The 22,671-nt window shown below is 38.8% G+C and overlaps 1 protein-coding gene across 2 annotated transcripts in view; it reads left to right on the forward strand.

The window, feature by feature from the left end:
* The window catches only part of slc38a4 (solute carrier family 38 member 4), a 32,730-nt gene extending 23,249 nt beyond the window's left edge, over positions 1-9,481 (forward strand). For both annotated transcript variants that reach the window (XM_084407259.1, XM_084407258.1), the window contains exons 14-16: positions 6,177-6,321; positions 6,402-6,499; positions 6,887-9,481. In XM_084407259.1, the coding sequence (XP_084263385.1) occupies positions 6,177-6,321; positions 6,402-6,499; positions 6,887-6,991 (348 nt within the window). In that variant the 3' untranslated portion in view covers positions 6,992-9,481. The remainder of the gene's footprint in view (positions 1-6,176; positions 6,322-6,401; positions 6,500-6,886) is intronic.
* Positions 9,482-22,671: the final 13,190 nt, after the last annotated feature.

Below are 22,671 nucleotides of genomic sequence, written 5' to 3' on the forward strand. Positions count from 1 at the left end.
ATTGTTATAATAATTTTATTATAATCTTTTATATATATATATATATATATATATATATATATATATATATATATATATATATATTCTTTTTAAAATATGGTAATATATTATTTTTAATTATACAATAGATGTTATATTTAACTTTTATCATTTAAATGTGAATAATATATTCTATTTTAATATATTTTTGATAATTTAATATATTTATATATTTTCAATATTTAAAAAAAAATTTACACACATTTATATTTAAACTAATGATATATTTTTTAATATTTATATATTTTTTTAAATATGATTGTATTATTTCTAAAGTCTGTAGGCTTGAGGTGCTTTAATTGACAAACGACACTGTGATTAATGTGGGGTCAGTGCAGCCCGGGTTCAAAGGTCACGTCAGGGCCTATTAGGGTCAATGAGCTTCAGTCACATGATCACGTCTGGTGCTTCAGCTCCACACAGACTGTATTGGGGTGTGTATTGGTGTGTGTTGTAGCGGCTGCGCTGGTTCTCCTCCAGAACCCGCACGCGTGGTGTGTGTGTTGTTGTTCTGCAGCGTTTCTCACCTCGATCTGGTTTGTGGCCGGTGACTGATCTCTGTAACTTCCTCTGGGTTTGTGAGCTCAGGAACTATTCTCAGAGCCGTTTCTTTGAAGCTAGCGAGTTAAGCTGCTCTCTGACAGTAATTAAACAACACTGAGGCTGAAAGTGTAGTTCTCTACACAACTAACAACAGGCACACAACTACACTGAAGCTATTTAGAGCCTATATCTTTCAGACATTTCTTAGATTATAGTCTTTAAAAAAAAGGAAAAATAAAGCAGAAGTGGCACAAAAAACAATGACCTCAGTATGATTTGAACTTGAACATGTAAATATACACTGTTATATTTCTATATATACTATTATAACTAATAACACTGCATTGAAACCAGCGATTTAGAGCGGCATTTAATTATATACACTTATGTCCAAAAGTTTGGTGTCAGTAAGATTTTTCTCTTATGCTCAGCTAGGCTGTGCATAACATTTATTCGATCGAAAATACAGTAAAAATAGTGAAATATTATTAAAATTTATGATAGCTGTTTTTAATTTGAAAATATGGTCAAATGTATTTTATTCCTGTGATCAAAGCTGAATGTTCAGCATCATTACTCCAGTCTTCAGTGTCACATGATCCTTCAGAGATCACTCTAATATGATGATTTGATGCTCAAGAAACATTTATGATTATTATCAGTGTTGAAAACGGTTTCGCTGCTTCATATTTTTGTGGAAACCGTCATACATTTTATTGTTCAGGATTCTTTGATGAATAGAAAGTTCAAAAGAACAGCATTTATTTGAAACAGAATCTTTTGTAACATAAAATGTCACTTCTATAAATGTGCCGTCTCTCACACACACACTCGCTCGCAGACACACACACACACAAACACACTCACTCACTCACTCACTCGCGGGCCCACACACACGCACTCAATCGCAGACACACACACACACACACACACACAAACTCACTCACTCACTCACTCACTCACTCACTCACTCACTCACTCACTCGCGGGCCCACACACACGCACTCAATTGCAGACACTCACTCACTCACTTTCTCACACACACACACACACACACACACACACACACACACACACACACTCGCACACACAATCACTCACACTCACTCGCACACATACATACATACATACACTCACTTGCACGCGCACACACACACACACACACACACTCATTCATACACATGCACAATCACTCACACAAACACCCTCACTCACACTCACTCGCACACATACATACACACGCACTCACTTGCGCGCGCACACACACACACTCATTCATACACATGCACAATCACTCACACAAACACCCTCACTCACACTCACTCGCACACATACATACACACGCACTCACTTGCGCGCACACACACACACACTCATTCATACACATGCACAATCACTCACACAAACACCCTCACTCACACTCACTCGCACACGTACATACACACGCACTCACTTGCGCACACACACACACACACACTCATTCATACATACACATGCACAATCACTCACACAAACACCCTCACTCACACTCACTCGCACACATACATACACACGCACTCACTTGCGCACACACACACACACACACACTCATTCATACACATGCACAATCACTCACACAAACACACTCACTCGCACACACACACAAACAAACACACTCACTCGCACACACACTCACTCACTCGCGCACGCACACACACACACATACTCGCACATTCGCACAATCACTCACACAATCACACTCACTCGCATGCACACACACACTCACTCAGTCGCACACATACATACGCACTCACTCACTCGCGCGCACACACACACTCATTCTTACACACGCACAATCACTCACACTATCACACTCACTCACATACATACACACACGCACTCACTTGCGCGCGCGCGCGCACACACACTCATTCTTACACACGCACAATCACTCACACTATCACACTCACTCACATACATACACACACGTACTCACTCACTCGCGCGCACACACACACTCATTCTTACACACGCACAATCACTCACACTATCACACTCACTCACATACATACACACACGCACTCACTTGCGCGCGCGCGCGCACACACACACTCATTCTTACACACGCACAATCACTCACACTATCACACTCACTCACATACATACACACACGCACTCACTCACTCGCGCGCACACACACACTCATTCTTACACACGCACAATCACTCACACTATCACACTCACTCACATACATACACACACGCACTCACTTGCGCGCGCGCGCACACACACACACACACACACTCATTCGTACACACGCACAATCACTCACACAAACACACTCACTCGCGCTCACTTACACACACACACACACACACACATACATACATATATATACACACTCACTCACTCACTCTTGACGGAAGGACGTGGAGGACCGAAACATTTGTTTAAACATGCTAGTCTTTTTATGGAGATGTCGTGAAGCATCGCAGATTGTCGTCCACTGACACACACACACACACACTACGAGATGAAGCGATCTTGCGTCCCGACGCCCGTTGTCGTTCCCGAATCCCCACGACTCCCTCCGTCAAGCGGATGGTGCTGGAATGGTGTAATCTGAAGCCGGCGTGAGAGAGCGTCTGCCGCTGTCCTCGTCCTCGCAGTGACTCTCAGACACGAGCCGGAGGGGCGCGGGGAATATTCACACGTCGAGCCGAACGCTTTGAGCAGTCAGACAGAAATGTGGCACGCTGGTGCCGGCGAGAAACCTCGGCTTCGTGTTAGAGTCACAGAGCAGTGTCTCTCGGAGGGCTTCTGATCTGAGACGGTTACGCAACTCGCTCCGTCTGCTTCCTGAACCATGTGTTACTTCGAGACTTTACAGTATATTAAACCAGAACTGAGAACTCCATTAATCAGCGTCGTCTCAGGTGTGTGTGTGTGTGTGTGTGTGTGTATATTATCCCTGTCTAGCATCATATTTATTACAACAACAACCCACATCTAGTTATTTTTGCAGTTATAGTTCATACATATATTTGCTACTTGTATCCATGCAACATTTATTGTATAATTTTTTTTTTTATATATATATTGATTTTAAAATGCTATGTTTTTGTATGTATAATTTTTTTCACTTTAATATATTAATACACTATATATTTTAATATTACTATTTTAAATATATTTTGATGCACTTTTTAATATTTTTTTTATGCTTTGTTACATTTTTATATATATATATATATATAGTTAAACATATTTTACTTGATTGCACAGTTTCACCTGAATTTATTTTAGATTTTTTGTCTTGTATTAATCTTAAATATATAGTTTTTTATATAAATTGTATTTTTTTAGTACAATACATAAACTTCATTAAATCAAGATGCATTTACTTGAGAAGCAAGTTTTCTCTTTGACTTAAAGCAGAACTTGGTAACTTTTTTTAACTTAATAAAACTGTCTAGAAATCATTTGGATGGTTAAACAACCTGTTCTGGTGATATTGGTGACTTTCCCCGCTCCCCCCAGCGTTCCCAGGCGGAAAACCAACCTTGCAACTTGGGGACTACCATCTCGGCAAGATAGATATTGGAAGTCTCGTGAGAAGCGAGAACGAGAACGAGCGCGAAACACGAATTGCTTTACGGCAATTCGACACAAACACGCATGTATGATGTATTACCAGATTACCCACCTCGGTAGACATAGCTCCACACGATACAGTTGGCTTGCTCTGATCAAAACAAACGCACATGAGCAGCGGTAGAGAGGGGGAGGAGGGGCCGCAAGTGAGTTTTTACGACCGTGTTGTGAAATATACGCCCCCCCACAGCTGTAGGGGGAGCTCGTGGGGAAAACATGTGACAACAAAAGGGAAAATCAGCGAAGAAGTGACTAGAGTTCGCTAGAGTTGCCGAGTTCTGCTTTAAGTTTACATTTCTGACCCCACTGGCAGATTTCTCTTTCTAGTTTTAAGTATAAACTCACTTAATTGTGCTTCTCAATAGTGTATCTGTTTCTTGTAAATGTATTTTGCTTTAAGAACGTTTAGATATTTGCACTGACATATATAACAAGACAAAACATTATTTTATTTTTTAATGCATTGTAGATGCAACTCTGAGTTCTTCATTGTGAGACGCTCCTGTCTTTGCTGGTCAGATGCAGGTGTGTTTACAGGAACGCTACGTTTAGTTTTGTATTTAATGTCAGTAGTACCAGTGTATAGGTGAGCGCAGCATACACTAAAAGCAACAAAACTTGGTTTCATTGGCTCTAAAGAATTCTCATTGCAGTTTTTGTCCTTCACTGGAGGTTCATCTGATCAGTTTTCAGTGGATTCGCTGAAATCGTATGTTTTTAGGGGAAAGTTCAGGTGTTTTTAAGTGATCCGTGTCAGTCAGACGCTTCTGCTGCTGTTGGCTGATGCAACTCTACCACACGTTACACTAGTAATCCTGTCTCTGGCCCCGCCCACATGTGTGTGTGTGTGATGAACTTTGCCCCAGTGTGAGCTGGTTCTCATGCTCTGAGCGGATCAGTTCAGGTCCTGTGACCTGCGCTCAGATCATTCACTCACCTGCTCCGGGTCCATTCAGACTGACTTCTGTGTGTGTGTGTGTGTGTGTGTGTGTGTGTGTGTGTGAGTTCATAACCGTAATATTAGTTCTCAAAGGAATTCCATTAAATCTAAATAGAAAAGCGTGCTCATATATGAAGTTGTTTTCTTTTCATTTGTCTGGGATCGTCTGTAAAGCCGCCGGACGGTTGTTCTGGAGTGTAATTTCATGTGGCGTCTGTGCAGATTTAGCGTTTCAGGCGTTGAATATAAATATTATGTATTTTATCCTTGTCTAGAACTATATTTATTGCAACAACAAAAAATGGCCACATCATCTAGTTACATTTGAGATTATAGTTCATACACACAATTGCTACTTGCATCCATACAAAAGTTAATGTTAAAAAATATTTATATAATTCTAAAAAAATATATCGATATTTTTTTAAACGTTATATTTATACTTTTCACTATATATATATATATATACACATACATTTATAACAAATGTTTTTTACACTTTATTTACATACAATAAATGTAAAAAATATATAATATAATACAAATATATAAAAATGTTTATACAAATATTTATATAACAAATATTACAAATATTTCAATAATTCTTAAAAAATATATAGATTTTTTTAAATGTTATATTGATACTTTTCACTATCTATCTATCTATATAAAAAACATAAAAAATTATATAATATGAAAATAGAAATTGTTAACTAAACATTAGATGTAAAAATCATTTTTATATATTTGTATTATATTAAAAATAATTATATATTTTTTTACATTTATTGTAAATATAATGAATTATTTGTATTAATATAATACAAATGTATAAAAAAAATTTTTACATCTAATGTTTAGTTAACAATTTCTATTTTTATATTATATAATTTGTTTGTTTTTTTACATCTTTTAATCTATATAAATGTGTTTATATCCCTTTTTGCCCACAGTATTGTAAAATAAATTGTGTGATTTGATATATTTTTTTAATGACTGGTTTGTGTGTGTGTGTCTGCAGATTCGCTCGTCGGTCACCACGCTGTGTTTCGCAGAGAAAGAGTTCAGCTGGATACGACACTTCCTCATCGCTGCTGCTATTCTGGCCTTCAACAACCTCCTGGTGATCTTCGTGCCCACCATCCGAGACATCTTCGGCTTCATCGGTCAGTGGTTCTCCAGACAGCTCTTGTTAGCGGATGAAACTGTGACACACGTGTGATATGTCCCGCTCTTCCTCCTGCAGGCTCGTCTGCGGCCACCATGCTCATCTTCATCCTCCCCGCGGCGTTCTACCTGCGGCTCGTCAAGAGTATACCGCTCAGATCTCCGCAGAAAATATCTGTACGTACACAAAATATTATATGTATGATTTGGTGTCTGTGCTATATCATAATATTATATAATATAAAAATAAAAAAATATTTATTTATTTATTTATGGTGGTTTGCATCTTAATATATTATATTTCTTATACTATATTATGCACATAATTATATTATATGATGAAGCCAACCACCAGAAAATATATATATATAAAAATGTAGATATGTTTTATATTTTTATATATTATGATATTCATAAATCATAAATGATTTTATTTTTTTCATACCATATTATATGTATATGTGTGTGTGTGTGTGTATGTATTGTGGTTTGTTATATTCTAAAAACTTTTTTGCATCCTCCTCATGATCAGCATATTACATTACATTATTATATGATCTACAGGCAGCCATTTTCCTGGTGTTTGGCGTGTTCTTCATGTTCATCAGTTTGACTCTGATCACCTTGGACTGGATCCACAACCCGCCCGGCTCTAAAGGCGCTCACTAACCCTGAAGCCCTCGTCATCCCGGAGATCATCTCAGAACACACACCTCTCTCTCCCTCTCACAGCCCTCGCTTGTTGTTTTAAGTTCTCCTGTGTGTTTTCTCAGCACTCGGATCTCTGTGTTCTCAGAAAGATGTGAAGATGAACTCATGGAGAAGACGGTCCGTCGCTCTTTGTGAATGTGAAAGATGGAGAGAGAGAGAGATTGGTTCATCAAATAAGCACTTCTGGATTTTTATCAAGACATGCCAACAAAGTTTTCATAATCACGTTTGCCTTCATTAGATGACTTTATTGGTCACTGATAGTTAGTTTGTTGAATAGCTCACTCAAAAAATGAAACTTCAGTCATTTTCTCCTCATGTTTTGTGAGGAAAATCTGGCAAAAACCTTGATACAAAACACTTGAAGGCAAGTAAAAGATGATGATTTTCATTTTTGAGCGAACTATTCATTCAATATTATTGTTTGAATTATATTTCCTCTTTGAGAGAGGGGAAAAAGGTCCAATTATCAAATTTTTGTACCAAAATGAAGAGGTTTATGCTCCGCTTTTTCCTCAACTTTTTCCTTCCAACTGATGCACAAACCAGATCCGCACAGCCGAACCAGACCGTGATGAGATTTCTGACCCGATTCTCTTCGTTTCGAGGATTTTAGAGTCTTTAATCTCCGTGAACTGAGTGTTGGGTCTCATGAAGAATCTCAGTCTTGCACTCTCCGTCTCCTCGCTCGCTCTTTCCCATCGCATTTTTCAAATGAAGATGAGATGTTTGAATGCCACACCAAAGGGGCAGTGCAGCGTTTTCATGAGAATCTGCAGACGTTTGTGGCCTCTGACTCATTAATTACAGTGAAATCACGCGCAGGCCCTGACCTGATGTTAAAGAGGACCTGTTCTGCTTTTATTACATGTTCAGTTCATCTCTCTTCAGTGTGTAATGTTGCTGTTTGAGCATGAAAAAGAGAGTTAATCTCTATATCAGTGTTTCTGAACTCCTGAAACGCCTCCATTGTAGTCTTGAGTTTCTTCCGGGAACGAACACGTCACAATATTCCTCATTTAAATAATTAATGTGCAGAATAAAGGGGCGGGGCCTGGTTGAGTTAGTTAGTAGTGTGTTGAAACTGGCGGTTATGGTAAGGGGCGGGACATTTCCCAAACACACTCGAAGCGCTCGACCAATCACGACACACTGCTCCAGCTGACGAATCAGAGCACAGTGTGCTTTCAGAAGGAGGGGCTTCATAGAGACAGGAACTAAACAGAGCGTTACTGACAGACTGGGAAGAGAGGAGCCGCAACAATGGAGAATATGAGGAGAATAATCAACATTCACACAGGAAAACCTGTTCTAGTAGAGAAACAACAACATCAGGACTTTGTAAAAGAGCATAACAAGGTCCTCTTTAACAGAACGTGAGCAAATAAGCTTGTACTGTCAATCCGAGATTGTGCCTTTTCCATCTTTCCGTGCTTCATCTGACGACACTGCCTTGCTGGAGAAAACCAACGACGTTTACAGAACCGAGACAGTCGCGTCTCCGTCTCCATCCGTGCTGAAACGGGTCTCTGCGTGCGCCGGTTCAGCCAAAGTGGACAATATTTAAAGATCCGTTGGTGATCTACTTACTCATAACGCAAATATTTCAAATGAAATGGTATGATATTTTTGCATGTTTTAAATCATAAACATGGTCTTTTTGGACATTTGTATATGCTTTGTAAATAGTGTTTTTCTTTTCGGAAGGGACGACACATCAGATGTTCACCGGTAGAGTTTTAGTATTATATTTTTAGATGTTGGTGCCATCATGCCTCTTTCTTTTGTAAATTTGTAGAAAAGCCATTGTATTTCTATTTTTCCCTCTCCGTGGTTTTTATGACGAACCGAAAAATGGAGTTGCGTATTATTATTAATTTTTTTTTTTTTTTTTTTTTTTGTATGTTACTTGATTAGTTATCAGCTGAAATGATACAGAGAGACTCAAAGATGAGCGTTTGGTCACGTTTAACATTTGAAAGCACCAGATTGTGCAGTATTTCTCTTCCACCGTTTACTTCTGCAAACCATGTATCAAACATGTTGGTAAGAGAGAGAGTTATGTGTTTTAAAGTCAACATGAAATGGATGTTAAGTGTTCCTGAACACTGCAGTCGGACTGCTCGTCTACAGCTCTGTGCCTGTCGCTTCCTTCAGGAAAAATTGAATGTACGAACTGTAACAGTTTACATGTATTTTGGTAATGTGAAATGAACTCAGTATCCCAGTATTTCTCTGGCTGTAGAGGAACAGTCGTGAGAAATGAGGCGAAACCTCGTCCGCTCACAAACCGCCATCGTAAACAAACGCTGAGCCAACGACAGCCAATCGGCTGCGACCTCCTGCGGCTTGGCCAATCATGAGCTGCCACGTCACTGCGGGATTTTTTTGTATCACTGAAGCTGTTTCCATATTATGTAACATGAAAAATAAAGAAATGTGAAACGACGTCACTCTTTGTGTTTTCACTGACGGAGAAAGTGTAGTTCTGTTGAAAGAAAATATCACAAATAAATTATGCTAACGAGAACAGAATATAATGCATCGCTCACTAAAATGTTCATAAATGCATTGTATAAATGGTTATATTTGTATAATTACAGTAGTGGAACTTGATTATCATGAAGGCAACATTTCATTAAAATAATATCATTTAATTTATTATTTTAATAGCCCATGTTGAGTCATATTTCTGTGTGTGTGTGAGAGAGAGAGGGAGTGTGTGCATGTTTATATGATTTATGATGACATATAATTTGTATAATGACATTGGTTTTACACTGATACAAGGAAAACGAGTCCTTGTATTAAAAAATGGCTAAAAAGCATACTAAATGTTTTATTAATAATGCAGAAAGTTGTGTGTGATGGGTATAGGTTTATGGGTCGGGTTAGAGTAGGGGACAGAATATGCCAGCGTGTCAGAATGTCCTCACAATGAGAGAATAGGTAGAAAACCGTGTGTGTGTGTGTGTGTGTTCTCAGGCAGGATGCAGGTCACTGTCTCAGCATGAATCGTGTCAACAGCTGGTTACGTAAGACCACCGCACACGCACATCTGGCCGATCATCACACACCTCTGACTGACGCTTTCACAGTCTGTAGTCACTGAACATCATCAGAATGAAGCTCGTTTGAGTCAAAACAGACACTTAATATCCAGCATTATCAGTTTAACTCTGACACTATCTGAGCTGAATAATGACACTACTGTCTTCAGCTGAACTCAACTTCTTTCAAAATGAATGAACTTTACACATTTATTGAACTGAACTGAGCTGAATAGTGACTATATATATTATATATATTTATACACACACACACACACACATATATATACAGATATATGCACAAATTCTCATTTCTCAAACTCATTTTATTCAAATACATAATTTTATTTAAAATATTTAGAGATGTATTGTGAAAAATGAATTTTTTTGGACATGCATGTAATGAAATCACTATGCAATCAATCTACCGAACAAGCAGCTCATGTCAGTGAGATCTACAGCTTTTTCTGTCACATGTGAACCAACATTTCAGAGACGTTTGAGGAATTTGACTGGGTTAATCCGGCACACGTTACACAACAAACATATTCAACACATAAACCTATGAAATCTGTGTTATGGAGACAGGAGAAAAATGCACAATATTGAGTTTGTGATCTGCATGTCAGATCACTGAGAGCTCTGTTTGGCTCTCCAAAGAGGACCTGAGTGAAAACAGCCAGCATTTGAATATTTTTAGGAATGTAAAGGAGTGGCTTGTTGAAAAACTAAACACTGAGGAAGAGAATGTGAGCGAGAAAGTTCTAATAATGTAAAGAATGTCTTTTATTATGTCTTATAAGGCATAATGGTGTTTGTCTCTGTTGATTGATAATATAATTTACTGCAGTATTAGAACATCTACAGACTCTCCTAAATCCCACAAGACTGAGAAAACACCAGGATCGTCTGTGGATCATAATAACGTTGTTCATTATGACAGAAAAGATCCTCTATTGAAGCTAAAAACTGAGTAGAAATGCAGTTCTGTGCGTTTCTAACATCTCAGCATCACAACAGTGTGGAAAGTCAGCAAGAATCAAGTTTTTGAGATACTGCTGAGTCATAACTCTCTCTCACACACACACACACACAAACACACATAAACATGCATTTTTATCCAATTAAACACTGTCTAGATTGGCAACGCCCTCATTCAGGGAATTCTTAGGGTCATTCCTATGGGACGTCCTACAAAGCCTGTCTGAACAAGCAGCAGTGTCCTGGAAGAGCCTTGATGTCCCATGGAGACATACCAACACATTTCCCAACACAGGAAAGGAAAGTGTGGCATTTCATGGGCAGATTCACATTTGGAAGTAGCACTTTTTTTGATAAGTCCTATTAAAGTAGCACCCAACCCTACAATGACCAGCAAAAAGACATCATTAACCTCTATTATCTTCACTCAATCCCTTTATTAATGCTATAATCATCAGAGAGGAAGCTCTGAGGCCTGTAAAGTGATGCCTGGTTAAAACCACACCTAAGGTGATTAGTCAAGCGAAATGGCATTTTTTCACAAGTGGAATGAATGTGATCTGTGATAAGTTAGTTTGCTCATGCAGAGAGTGAGTTGTGCTTTAATCATATTTGATGAGTCACTGTAGTGCGACTGGCACACATTAACCCTTAAACGCTCGCCTCGGGTCTTTATCCACCCGGGACGAGGTCATTATAGACATCAACCTTCATAGTATTCCTCAATCTATTCATTATAACAACTGAAATGAGAAAAGAATTTCTGTTTTCTGATCATTTTTTGTTGTTGTTGTTGTAAAAAGTCGCTAGTGTTTTTTTTTTTTTTTATGCAACAATAATTGAATCTCTGATGACTCAATAAGTGCAATTCAATACACACATCAAGTATACTATCAGAAGTATTATCGATTTACTCGTTATCGATGAGCTCTGACGATAATAGTCACGACGGTCAGAAAAGGATCTGCTCAAATTTAACCCTTCTGAGTTCCAAAAGGTCACGAAATACGCTTTATTTTGATTGTTTTCTCACTGTTATTAAAATATCAGGAGAGTTTATTACTGCATTTAGAGATTAATCCGCATTAGTTAATAGTTATAGATCCGGGTCACTAAAGACCCGAATATGTAATAATGATATAGGAGAAACATTAATGTATTTAAGGGGTTAACTGTGCCAAAGCTTAATTTACATCACAAATGACCCAACAAATCCCGATCCCCAGGGAATCTGCTGTAGATATAGTGTTGAGTCCGATGAGGTCATGTGAGGATTGTGTTTCCTCCATTTCCAGGGCGTGTCAGAGGACATGTGTGTACAAGCTCACAGAAAATGACCCACACACACTCAATACACACGCGGAGTGAGGAGAAATGTCCAGAGACTAGAAAACAACACTGCCAATATCACGGTTATTTTCCATATGGAAGCTTTTCATAGACTGTGATGACGTGGTAAAAGATTGTTTTTATAAATTCATTCTTAAAAATTTGAGAAAAAAAAGTCAGAATTTGAATGAACAAATTCAAGAGTTACAAAGAGACGGCAAATAACACACTGAATTACACATGACATTTTAAAGTAGACTAAAATTGTCTTTTCTCCAATAATCTTTATTTTATGTACATCTTTTTTACTTTGTATTTTATTACCTTTGCATTAAATAAAAATTGTATAAAAAATATTTTCTTTGCCATTGGAGAAAATGGGAGTGCACAAATATTTTGTGTGTAGTTTCCGTTCACCACTATATGTGAAGATATGAATAGATTTCTGTGTTTGATTTGTAGGGTGTTTTTGTTGACTTTTGTATTAATAACGTTACTGTGTTGCGTCACACCTTGACGTCCAGTGTAAAAGCTGTATCCTGAAGCAAAAGAGAATCAATTATTAATTATCAATACTATGTTAATCACTATGACTAAGGTGATTTTAACCCCACACACAACATCATGCATGAGGGAAGCTTGCACTGTCACGCTCTCTCTCTCTCTCTCTCTCTCTCTCTTTCTCTCACACACACACACACACACACACACACACACACACACACTCTGCTTACAGTTCTCTGTGTGACACATGCTCTCAATGCTTCACCTAAGAGCGCAGGTCACGTGACCAGCAGGCGGCCATGTCAGGTTGACTCAGGAACTCTTGAATGAAGCTGAATGTCATTTCAAGATGCATCTGTTTATTAATCTGTCTGTGACTTTGAACTAACTATTTGTAATTGGGTATTTAGGTAGTTTGCACACTATTTTCACAATAAATGTACTTTTTTTTGCTGTTCTTGCTGGTGCAAAACTCATGCTACACTGTGGTAATTGTTACCTTAAAGGTTATTGTTTTTTACTTGATTTAACCCATTAAAAATTAAAATTTTGTTGGAATAAATGAATGCATATAGGGTGATTCAGCAATATTTTTGTCATATTTATGACAAACCAATTATAATTTTTTGGTTACCATTTTTTCCCCAGCGTACAGCCTATGTCATACAGGCTATATTAATGCGATATGGCTCAGCTTGTCAGTGAACTACGGCTCTGTGTAGTAAATGCCGCTCCATCTGAAAGCAGGTGATGGCGATTTACTACTAATCAAGGAACCGGCTTTACTGACGAGATGCGCCTAACAATGTCATGAGATATATCGCCCAACTCTAGAATGTACGTTGTGTAATATTTGTTTGTGTTTGCGTTTAGCGTGCAGAAACACAGCGTACTTTTACACTGTAAGTGATCAAGTATTTTGGTATGTTGCTGTCCTGGAGAAACTAACACCTGGAGATGTTCTTCTAGTCACAAACTGTCACAGAACTGAGAATGATGGTGTTTAATTAGTTAATTGATACCTACTGAAACTGGCAGGAACATCTGAAGGTTGTGGTCCAGTTATTATCTAACCATTGTTTTCATTTGAATGCCTGTTTGCGTATTTTATCAGAATGTCCTTCTGTAAAAGACATTCGGAAATGCTTTTATTCAGAAATTGCATCAATGGACATTTTTACAAAAGTTTCTCCTTGGAAAATATTATTATTTATTTATTTATTTTTGTTTGTAAAGATTGTTAAATTATTGTATACGTTCATTGAAGTGTTATTGTAATTATGATTATTTTATATGTATAAGCCTACTCTTGAGTTTGCCATGAATAGCCACTTATGTTGATACAGCGTTAAATAATAAATAAATTAAATGCATGAAGAAATCCATTTTATAGTTGTGGACAAAACAGAATGGTGTACAGGTAATATCAAGATGCCATCAGACTCTTTAAGAAAATATGTTTATAATAATAATAATAATAATAATTCGTTACATTTATATAGCGCTTTTTCTGAGACCTCAAAGCGCTTTACATAGAAGGGGGGAATCTCCTCAACCACCACCAATGTGCAGCATCCACTTGGATGATGCGACGACAGCCATATTGCGCCAGAACGCCCACCACACACCAGCTTACTGGTGGAGAGGAGACAGTGATGAAGCCAATCAGTTTATCCATGCAAAATGCTCAATCATTTTTGGGTTACCAATATTTGTTCAGTGTATACGTCCGATTGATTTGATTTTGAGAAAAGTTGAGATCTAAGCAAGCTTCCAGGAGTGAGATTTAGAAGAAGTACCGCATACAAAACCAGAGAGAAGTCTGCCGTTTTCACTGGAAGACCCATTTAGGCCTATACAATTTTTTTTTAACATAATACAATACGTATTTTGAGCAGTATGGAGGATATAAAATAGTAAAATAAACATTCATCAGCAAGTAATTTTTACTTTTAATACTTAAGTAGCATTAAAAATCAAGTAGGCCAACTTTTTACTCAAGCAAAATTGAAGCCTACTTAATTTTACTGGAGTAATATATGTCTGTACTTTTACTCGAGTAGGCCACTTGATTTGTGTACTTCTTCCACCACTGATAAGTTGTTCACAATAAGATCTATAACAGACATTTATAAAAACAGATTTGTGTACATTTTAAAACAGCAAGACTTAAGTAAATATCAAAGATGGCGACGTCCATATGACCGCAAACTAAAGTCATATATCAGTTGAAGCGACACACGTCCGTCCAATCAAACCGCGTCAAATTCGCACATCAAAACTGACTGGAGCAACTCCGATGGAAGACGGTGATTAAATCTAAAACCTTCAGATGACACGCAGCACATATATCTGTCTCTGTAAGTTAGCAAAAACAGAGTTATTATCGTATATAGTTAGGTTATAGAATGCGGTAGTCACGTGATTAACGAACTGTGAATGACCGTGTGAACGCGGCCTAGTGTTGATGGCCGTTGGTTGCTAATGCTAAGTGTTCTGTGTGGTTGGTCTCAAGTGAAAATAGTCCACCTTTAAGTCTCCAATGGCTCAAGTTCCTCTTTTAATGTAAGTTTTGAGGTGTTTTGTAAGGCTTTTGTTGTTGTAATGTAACTGTTTGCCCCCGGGCGCCGCAGAAAATATGTCTGCCCACAGCCCACTGCTCTCTCTCTCTCTCTCTCTCTCTCTCTCTCTCTCTCTGTGTGCGTGTGTGTGTGTGTGTGTACTTGGATGGGTGAAATGCACAGCACAAATTCCGAGTATGGAACACCATGTCACTTTCACTTCACTTTTTAACAAAAAATGTAGCACCCACATTTCATCTCCCTGCTTGTTGTGTTCTGTCTTCCTATTTGTATTTTCACTGGTTCGAGGCATCATTTATGTCTTGCCATGTACGTGATCTGTGACTGTACACCTCTCTGAGTTTCTCTCCTCACTTTCTAACCTCTGATTAGATGGCCATGTCAATAACTCACACCTGAGCTAGAGGGTTGAACACCTCACTTGGCACCCATGCATGAAACACATCAATCAAACATCTAACATGTAAGTGCAAAATTACTGCATTGTTCTGAGGCACTCACAGAATCTTCCCTCTGCTCCCTGTTCCTGCAGTAAATCACAATTATGACCATCATCGCCATAAATGCAATGTACGTTGTGTAATATTTGTTTGTGTTTGCGGTAAGCGTGGAGGAACACAGCGTACTTTTACACTGTAAATGATTGAGTGTATGTTGCTGTCCTGGAGAAACTAACACCTGGAGATGTTCTTCTAGACACAAACTGTTACAGAACTGAAAATGATGGTGTTTAATTAGTTAATTGATATCTACTGAAACTGGCAGGAACATCTGAACGTTGTGGTCCAGTTATTATCTAACCATTGTTTTCATTTGAATGCCTGTTTGGGTATTTTATCAGAATGTCCTTCTGTAAACGACATTCGGCAATGCTTTTATTCAGAAATTGCATTAATGGACATTTTTACAAAAGTTTCTCCTTGGAAAATATTAGAATTTATTTTGCTTTGTTTTGTTTGTAAAGATTGCTAAATTATTGTATACCATTCATTGAAGTGTTATGATTAATTAAAAATTTGATTATGCCATGAATATTGCCATTGATGCGGATATGGCGCTAAATAATAAATTAATTAAATGTATGAAGTTGTGGGCAAAACGGTGTACATGGTGTAAAGATAATATCAAGATGCCACCAGACAAATTTTTTTTTAATAGAAAATATGTTTATCTATGCAAAATGCAACTTAAGTGGTTGCCAGGGTGTTGCTATGCAATTTCTAAGGCTGTATATGGCCCGCGTCAAACCAGTCAGAGTTCAGGTCATGGTTAAACCACATAAAAAGTAAATAACCCTAATATGTGGCTTCAAAAGGCTTGAAATAGATGAGAATTCCTGCTGAAAACAAACCTAAAGGACAGTTCACTCCAAGAACGATAACTAGCATCCACACCAGCGGACGATATTCTGTGTATTATAAGCGTGCTGCAGTTTTGTCGACTGCACGCTTTAAATGCTCGAGCTCATTAAAGCAGGATGGATTCTGATTGGCTGTCAATGTTTTTATCGTTCATTAGCTGGAAATGTTTGTCTATGAAAAAATTAGAATATGCACAATTTTTTGTGTGTGTGTGTGTGTGCTTTTGTTCATTCTTTAAAGCTGCAGTCTGCAGTTTTTCCTCTTTGTCGCCATCTCTGTTCGAAATCTGCAATTGCAGTTATTCGCGGAATTATCAACAACCCACGTGGCACAACCCACGTACAGTGGGTTGTGCCTCGGCACGGCACAGCGCGGATGAATCCAATGTTTTGAGGAGAATGTGGCTGTCAGTCGCCGCCGGTGTGGATCCTGGCATTCGCAATCACAGACTCTACTTTTTTGGAAGTGTGACCAACATAAGAATTTTCACCGGAAAATGTCGTCTAAACAAGTAGGCCTAAGTAACATCCACTTTTGTTCTGCCCAACTAATGTTAAGGGGAAAAAGCACTGCAGTAAATCGCGCCGATTAAATCTAACGATCGCTTATCATATCACGTCAAACCGTGCAAATTATACTTTGTTCTCAAATTGTTAATGTTAACATCAGCATTGCGTGACTACATTTAATGCCCTTCCGATATCTATCCTTGTTTTCGCACGGCCCGGTTGCAGTCTGTTTTTTTCTCCGAAGTCTTTCGCGTTTTTCAGCGGGTGAATCTCCTGGTGATTGAACCTTTCTGGATCCGCCATCGAATTGATAAGTTTAATTATATCAAGTGCTGTGAGAAAAGGCTATAAATCTCCGTCTCCAACATCCTCACACTCATAGCCTACTAGCCGAGACTCTTCTTTATGTGTTCAGATGTGACGTAATGACGCAAAGACATGCTCGAATTTCCCGCGGAAATCCACCAGTACCACTGGAATTAAAAACATTATTACAAGCTTACCGTTTTGAGTCGAGCTACGGCAAGCAGAGAGTTTTGAACACTGGCTGATTATGTACTTGCTCAAATTATTTTGGATAATTTTTAACCCCAAAAAAGCTACGGACTGCAGCTTTAACTGTGTGGAGAGGAGCAATGGGAACATGCTTGAGTTTGAGTAGCATAAATGATCATTTTTAGGTGAACTGTTCCTTTAAATCTCTGCTTCCACTTGCACTGCTCAGATTCCCAGAATGAGACTGCGGGATGAATCCTGATCAAGCCGTCACTTAATGTCACAGTAAGCATCTGATCAAGGCGTTCATGTCTTTGGCCTCATTTAACAGGAAGAGAGACACAGTTAATCCACAGTCCGGTATAATAGGCTTAAATGTTGACCCAGTGTGGGCGTTTTTTTTTTTTTACATTTACCTAGAGAACAGGACAGTAACATCATGTCCTCTTTCGGGCCGTGGGTGATCATTGCATTATAAAGACATAAAGAGGCAGAAAGACGCGCCGTGCATCGCTGTGAACGTAACCTTGAGAAAAGCAAAACAGGGAATGGAAATTTCCCAAATGCATCGGGATGGGCTGAGCTGCGCTGTCATGTGATTCAGATGAAACTGAAACACAGCCCTTTTTTATCTGTGTGAGCAGCACCTGGTCCAGCATTACCATGTCACATTTATTAGCTGATGACGCCAATCTGCTTTTGTCCTTGTGCACAAAGAGATAAATGACACTGTTCCCAAACAAACACATTTGAGATAAAATACTACAAGTAGCTGTTGGAAAACAATAGCTGCTTGATAAATCTAAGTGAGCTGTATTCAAACCAGGAGTTTTTATTTTAGTTTTATTAAAAATTTGTATTAGTTTTCATGGTCATTTTAGTAATTTATTTTTTATTTTTTATTTTTATGTTGCTATTTTGGTTTATTTTAATTTGAGTTTATTTCCAGTTAGTCATTTTGGTGCTGTCATTTCCCAAACACGCGCGAAGCTCTCGACCAATCACAACACGCTGGTCCAGCCGGCCAATCAGAGCACAGTGTGCTTTTCAGAAGGAGGGGCTTCATTACTCTACAGAGACAGGAACTAAACAGAGCGTTTGTATTTATCTTCCGATTTTTGAATGGATTTTTTTCTTCAAATCAAAGTTTGTAGTGTTGTGATGGCTTTAACTCTTTAACAAAGACTTTTTAATTAAAAAAAAAAAAGTATATGGGAGAAGTGAATATTTCCGGAACCAACGCCGCTATAAAAGGAGATGGGCACTGTTGCGCTATAGATTGTAGAGCATGTGACCGTTTGTTTGGTCAATAGTGTGAGGTAATGCAGTGTGAGACAGAGCTTTGGCATGTGTTGTTCTTCCTGTCATTTACGTCCCCCAATGTCCCTGCACAGGAAATTGTAACATTGCTGTTCAAGTCATGTGTGGTTGTAAACCGTGCCGACAGAGAATGCGTTTTATAACCATATTCAGACATGATTTCCTGTGGGAATTAAGGGAATGCGCTTTAGATGTTTGGCGTGGCGATTAAATCACGCTCCATTCCTGTCATACAATAAACTCGCAGCAGGATATTATGATGGCATATGTTTTTATTAGTCTGTTGTGGCAAGTTTTATGCGTCTCATGTACAGTATGCAGTGCCAGTGAGGACAGTTTATCCAGGAATCCCGATCTCTGATTCTCTCTGATCGCTGTAATCCCCTTCCCCAGCTCTCTGCAGACACAAACTCCAGAAGTCACTGGGGTCATATGCTTTGGATCCGGGTTGTCTTTTACAATATTAATGGAAAGTTTTGATGCCGTTTTAGAGGTTCGTCTCAGCTACTCCTGCAGGTCCAGGAATTCAAGGCTCTTTCAGCTGTAAGAGGATTACAGGTCCAAAGCTTCATATCAAAAGATGCCCGTATTCCTCCCTGGCTGTTCTGCTGTTCATCTGGAAAAATCCCTGGATTTATGTCATGGCTCATTGTGGTTACATTCTTGGCGTTGTGGTGGTGGTGGTGGTGATGTACTTCACTAGGGCCAGGGTTATTATCGTTAACTAAAACTATTAAAAACATTTCTGGTGATTGGAATGAAGCTAATCTTTGAGCAAATTAATGCTGCTGATTACCTCATTTTTTAAAGTTCTGCTAACTTATGAGGGCTTACAATGTTCACTAGGAATCAAACCCATGACCTTGACTTTGCTAGCGCCGTGTTGTACAGGTTAAGTTACAGGACGGCTGGATTATATTATGTTTTGTGTGTTGGTATGATATTTTGGATGCTGGTTTAGTTCTGCTAGTGAAAATGCATCATTCGCATTATATTAGTCCACCAGTCAAACCAGCCTGGACCATCATGCTGGTTTGTCTTTTAAGCATTCGCACATTGAAATGAATACCGTCACAGATGCTGATGATGCGATTCTGAGTGTTAAACTCTGCAGTTCTGCAAACCTCCTATAACCCATTGACCTTAAGTATATTTCAGATCTCATCCTACTGCGACACTCGGTGTAGAGCTTGGCTCGGTGTTCAGAAAGACTCAACACACACTAGTAAGCCTGCACGAAACATCAGGGTCGGTGAAATCCACATAGTTTCACAGTTTCACTTCCTGTCTGTGTCAAGAGCGTTTGTTTTCCGGTCTAATGACTCTGTTACAAACACAGTAAAGCCTCCCGCCACAGCTGTACACACCGGAAACATAACACCATCAGTGTGATGATAGTGCTGACTATATTTAATGCGAGTCCATAAACTAGAGGACATGCGTACCATTTTCTATTACGTCTCCACACCCTATTTTTTATTTTGTTTCACTAAAGAATCGCTGTGTTTTAATCATGACTTTAGTCAGAAGCTTATTGCTTGTGATATTTGATGTTTGTGGTGTAAATTACTTCAACAGTCTCAAACTCAGCTCCTGGAGGGCCACAGACTTGCAGAGTTCAACCCTAATTAAACACACCTGATCCAGCCAATCAAGGTTTTCAAGATTACTTGCAAAAACGTCCAAGCGAGTGAGTTGGAGCGAAACTCTGCGGGGCTGTGGTGCTTCAGAAACTTTGTTCGAGACCATTGTTCTACTAGAACAAGTTCTACAAAAACAACTGTTGTTGTTGTCTGCAAATTGGTCGTTCAACCACGTTGCGTAATGAGTAATGATGCCACGCAGGTGGTGGAGTAATAACTACTTTTAATTAATGCGTTTTATATCTAATTAATGCCCGCTTTTTTTTGCTATAAATTACATCTGAGGACTAATTCTAATTTTATCAGTTATTTTGCTTTATTTCTGGATTCAATCATAGGCTCGATCTTAGAATGAAATTTTTACATATTCGAAATGAAAGATTGTTCTGAATGTCATCTTGCTTATTTTGCTCAAGATAAGGATTTATTGAGTCCACATGTCAGGCAAACAAGAAACTATGCTTCAAACCACAGGTCGAGATCGAGATCTGTCGTTCCAAACACACGACTTTGCAAATGTCCGTTAGAACGATGGATTCGGGAAACACCGACTCGTTGAACTGCTGATAACGACGGAACTTGCGACCATAGTTGACTAACAACGAAACACACCCGTTTAGTTCCTGTCTCTATGAAGCCCCTCCTTCTGAAAAGCACACTGTGCTCTGATTGGTCGGCTGGAGCAGTGTGTTGTGATTGGTCGAGCGCTTCGAGCGTGTTTGGGAAATGTCCCGCCCCTTACCATAACCGCCAGTTTAACACACTACTAACTAACTCAACCAGGCCCCACCCCTTTTTTCTGCGCATGAATTATTTAAAAGAGGAATATTGTGACGTGTTCGTTCCCGGAAGAAACTCAAGACTACAATGGAGGCGTTTCAGGGAGTTCAGAAACACTGACACTGATATAGAGAATAACTCCCTCTGGAGGGACCTTCTCACACTAAAGAAAGATGAACATGCAAAAAAAAAAAAAAGCTATTTAAAGGTTCTTCATTGAATCATCAATGACAATAGTCACAGATAATAGATTTTTATATTGTTTTATAATATGCATCTGACAGATTTCCAGCACTGGTGGCCTCAGCAGGGCCTATTATTATGAGGCATTTTGCTGTTGAAGTGATGTGCATAGCGTGAGCTTCGTGTCTGACTCTCCGCAGGTTCCCATGAGTGCGGACAGCAGGCGGCTGTTTGTTTAATTCGAGGGGATAAAATGATTATATAAGAGTGAGCCAGGAGCCGGGGGAAGATGAGCCGACCTCTACCCCTGATCAGCAGGGGACCGGCGGGATGTCTTCTCTCTCACGGACCCCCGTGCTCTGAAAACCAAGAAATACACACAAAATCTCCAGAACCTTCCTTTTACGGTGCAATTTTCTTCTCGTTTCAGCAATGTAGTCGAGTTTCAGAACTTTACCTGGAAGAAATTCCACGCCATTCGTCACGCAGACTCACACAATGGAGGATGAAGGTTGAAAACGGACTTAAAAAAAAAATGCCATCACAATTTAAAGTTGAGCATTTCCCGGTCTGATTTGAAAGGATAGATAATTCGGACTAATAAAAGAAATCAACCAAAAGCCTACCTGAACGAATGGGTAAACACAGTGCCTCCCTCAAGTATTTACAGAACAAGATGTTTAATTTACAGCTGCAGCTCAGAAAAAGCCATGGGTTTAGTTTGCCCTTTCACACACTAAACATTTCAGTTACCTGCTTTTTTCAGCTCAGGAGAAGAGGTGAACCAGTTCAGAGGGCTGGAAAAGGGGTTTTGCAAAAGGATTTCTATATACTTGTGACTCTGTTGGTCCACAGTCAAGGCAGATGGTTTACCAAAGGAAGAAATTTAGCACCACTATAC

The sequence above is a fragment of the Rutilus rutilus genome, assembly GCF_951802725.1.
Source record: "Rutilus rutilus genome assembly, chromosome: 4".
Taxonomy (NCBI): Eukaryota; Metazoa; Chordata; class Actinopteri; order Cypriniformes; family Leuciscidae; genus Rutilus; species Rutilus rutilus.